We start from the raw sequence: 3,247 nt of genomic DNA on the forward strand, positions 1-3,247 counted from the left end.
CTGCTGCTGTTGCTGCTGCTGTTAATGTTGCTGCTGTTGCTGTTGCTGCTGTTGCTGCTGCTGCCTTTTCCGTTTCTAGCGCCTCAGCGTTGCCGCCCGTGGCTGCTGCTGCTGTTGCTGCTGCTGTTGCTGTTGCTGCTGCTGCTGGCATTGCTGCTGCTGTCACTGCTCCTGCAGCAACAGCAACAGCAGCAACAGCAGCAGCAGCAGCAGCAGCAGTAGCAACATGCACATCATCATTTGTAGTTTTCCCTCCCAAACTGCTGCGCATCTCCCTCCTGTCGCTGCTTCTGCTGCTGCTGCTGCTGCCACTGCTGCTGCTGCTGCTGCCACTGCTGCTGCTGCTGCTGCTGCTGCTGCTGCTGCTGCTGCAGGATGACTTGGGCGAGGGTAGCAACGTGTTTCATTTTGCTGCTTATGCTGGTGACGAGCAGCTGCTGCTGTCTTTGTGTAGAGAAGTAGCAGCAGCAGATTGGTTTCAGCTGCTGCTAGCAGCAAATGCATGCGGCGCTACTGCTGCAGATATAGCATTAAAGACACATAGAAAGGATCATCCTTTTGTTGCTGCTATTCTTGCTGCTGATGCTGCAGCAAGACAAGTATGTTGCTGCTGTTTTTGTTTTGTTTATTGTTTTGTTTTTTGTTTTGTTTTTTGTTTTTGTTTCGTTTGTTGTTTTGTTTTTTGGTTTGTTTTTGTTTTTTTTTTGTTTTTTTTTATTTTTTTTGCTTTTGTTGCTGCTATTCTTGCTGCTGATGCTGCAGCAAGACAAGTATGTTTATGTTGCTGCTGTTTCTGTTTTTTTTTTTTTTTTTATTTTTTTGCTTTTGTTGCTGCTATTCTTGCTGCTGATGCTGCAGCAAGACAAGTACGTTGCTGCTGTTGTTTGTTTTTTGTTTTGTTTTTTGTTTTGTTTCCGTTTTTGTTTTTGTTTTTATTGTTTTGTTGCTGCTATTCTTGCTGCTGATGCTGCAGCAAGACAAGTATGTTTTGTTTTTTGTTTTGTTTTTTTGTTGTTTTGTTTTTTATTTTATTTATTTTTATTTTCTTTTGCTTTTGTTGCTGCTATTCTTGCTGCTGATGCTGCAGCAAGACAAGTATGTTTATGTTGCTGCTGTTGTTTTTTTTTGTTTTGTTTTTTGTTTGTTTCTTTGTTTTTTTTATTCTGTTGTTGCTGCTATTCTTGCTGCTGATGCTGCAGCAAGACAAGTATGTTGCTGCTGTTTTTGTTTTGTTTATTGTTTTTGTTTTTGTTTTTTTATTTTTTTGCTTTTGTTGCTGCTATCCTTGCTGCTGATGCTGCAGTTAGACAAATACATTGTTTTCTTTATTTTTATATTTTTATTTTTTTATTTTTTTATATTTTTATTTTTTTATATTTTTTTATTTATTGTTGTCTTTATTATTATTATTGCTGTTGTTATTATGGTTTATGCTGCTGCTGCTGCTGCTGCTGCTGCTGTTCTTGCTGCTGCTGCTGCTGTTCTTGATGCTGCTGCTGCTGCTGCTGCTGCTGCTGCAACATCACCTGTCATTTATATTTCTCCTTTGTGCTGTTGCTGCTGCTGCTGCTGCTGCTGTTGTTGCTGCTGCTGCTGCTGTTGCTGCTGCAGCTGCTGCAGTACAGCGCATACACCTCAAGGCGAGCCCTGAATGTGCCTTTGCTGCTGAAGCTGCTGCTGCTGCTGGCAGCAGCTGCTGCAGTGCCGCTGCTGCTGCTGCGTGCTGCAGCATTTCCCCTTCTATTTGCTTCTCTTGATGCTCCCCCGTTGCTGCTGCGGTTTGTCTTCTTTGCTGCTGCAGCAGCAGCAGAACTCTATGCTAAACAGGTAAACCCTAAACCCTAAACCCTCACGCTTCTTCCTTTGGCCCTGCTGCTGCTGCTGCTGTTGCTGCTGCTGTTGCTGCTGTTGCTGCTGCTGTTGCTGCTGTTGCTGCTTGGTTTTGCTGCTGCTGTTGCTGTTTCTGCTGCTGCTGCAGTTTCTGCTGCTGCTGCAGCAGCATTTGCTGCTGCAGCATTTACACTTCTTTGAGCTGCACATCCATCCATTGCTGCTCCCGCTCCTGCTCCTGCTGCTGCTGCTGCTGCTGCTGCTGCTGCTGCTGCTGCTGCTGCTGCTGCAGGGGGAAGACAGCGAGGGTTTGTTTGTTGTGAGGATAAGCGCCGCCTGCAGCATTTGTTTTCTGTCTCCTGTTTTTTTTCTGTCTCCTTTTTCTTTTTCTGTCTCTTCTTTTTCTTTTTCTTTTTCTTCTCTTTCTCTGTACGTTTTTGGGGTGTACATACACCTCAGCACCTGCTGCTTGCATCCGCAGAAAAAAACCCTAAACCCTAAACCCTAAACCCTTGCAGCTAAACCCTAAACCCTAAACCCTAAACCCTTGCATGCATTTATATATATAGATATGTTGATGGATCGAAATATTTTTTTTTTTTTTTTGCTGTTTCCTATCAGTCTCATTCTCCTCTTCTGCTGCTGCTGCTGCTGCTGCTGCTGCTGCTGCTGCTGCTGCTGCTGCTGCTGCTGCTGTGTTTTTGTTTAGGTGTTGCTGCGGAGGGTTGCTGTGGCTGCTGCTGCTGCTGTATTTGGGTTTCTTACCGAATACAAAAGCTGCAGCAGCAACACTCAATATGCTGCCTCATGTCAGCACACAAACTGCTGCTGCTGCTGCTGCTGCTGCTGCTGCTGCTGCTGCTGTTGGTGGTGGTGGTGGTGGTGGTGCTGCTGCTGCTGCTGCTGCTGTTGGTGGTGGTGCTGCAGTTGGTGCTGTTGCTTTTGGTGCTGCGGTTGGTGCTGCTGCTGCTGCTGTTGGTGGTGGTGGCGGTGGTGATGGTGCTGTTGCTGCTGCTGCTGCTGTTGGTGGTGGTGGTGCTGCTGCTGCTGCTGTTGTAGCTGCTGTTGTTGCTGCTGCTGTTGTATTTGTTTGTGTGTGTTTCTGCGTTATATATTTTTCTTTTTTTTTCTTTTTTTTTGTTTTTTTTGTTTTTTTTTTGTTTCTTTCTCTCTCTCCCTCTGTCTCTATCTGTCTCTCTTTTTGTTTATTTGTCTCTTTCTCTTCTTTTCTCTCTCTCTACTTTTTGTCTCTTTCTTTCTCTCTTTCTTTCTTTCTCTTTCTCTCTATCTTTTTGTCTCCTTCTTTCTTTTTTTCTCTATTTCTGTCTCTCTCTATCTCCTTTATATCTCTTTCTCTTTCTGTTGTCTGTATATATATACATACATACATATATATATATATATATATATATATATA

At 44.0% G+C, this 3,247-nt stretch overlaps 2 protein-coding genes across 2 annotated transcripts in view; one reads left to right on the plus strand and one right to left on the minus strand.

Moving 5' to 3' along the window:
* Positions 1 to 236: 236 nt before the first annotated feature.
* Positions 237 to 2,280, minus strand: EMH_0014650 (uncharacterized protein; the record flags this gene model as incomplete). Its single annotated transcript, XM_013500191.1, has 3 exons — positions 237 to 444; positions 1,527 to 1,614; positions 1,854 to 2,280. The coding sequence occupies 3 exons, from the start codon at positions 2,278 to 2,280 to the stop codon at positions 237 to 239; spliced, it is 723 nt and encodes a 240-aa protein (XP_013355645.1).
* Positions 2,281 to 2,627: 347 nt separating this feature from the next.
* EMH_0014660 (uncharacterized protein) overlaps positions 2,628 to 3,247 on the plus strand; it is a gene marked incomplete at both ends in the record, with an annotated part of 10,935 nt that continues 10,315 nt past the window's right edge. The window contains one exon of the mRNA XM_013500192.1: positions 2,628 to 2,829. Within this exon, the coding sequence (XP_013355646.1) occupies positions 2,628 to 2,829 (202 nt within the window). The remainder of the gene's footprint in view (positions 2,830 to 3,247) is intronic.

This window comes from Eimeria mitis, genomic scaffold (assembly GCF_000499745.2).
Source record: "Eimeria mitis Houghton genomic scaffold, Emh_scaff511, whole genome shotgun sequence".
Lineage (NCBI taxonomy): Eukaryota > Apicomplexa > Conoidasida > Eucoccidiorida > Eimeriidae > Eimeria > Eimeria mitis.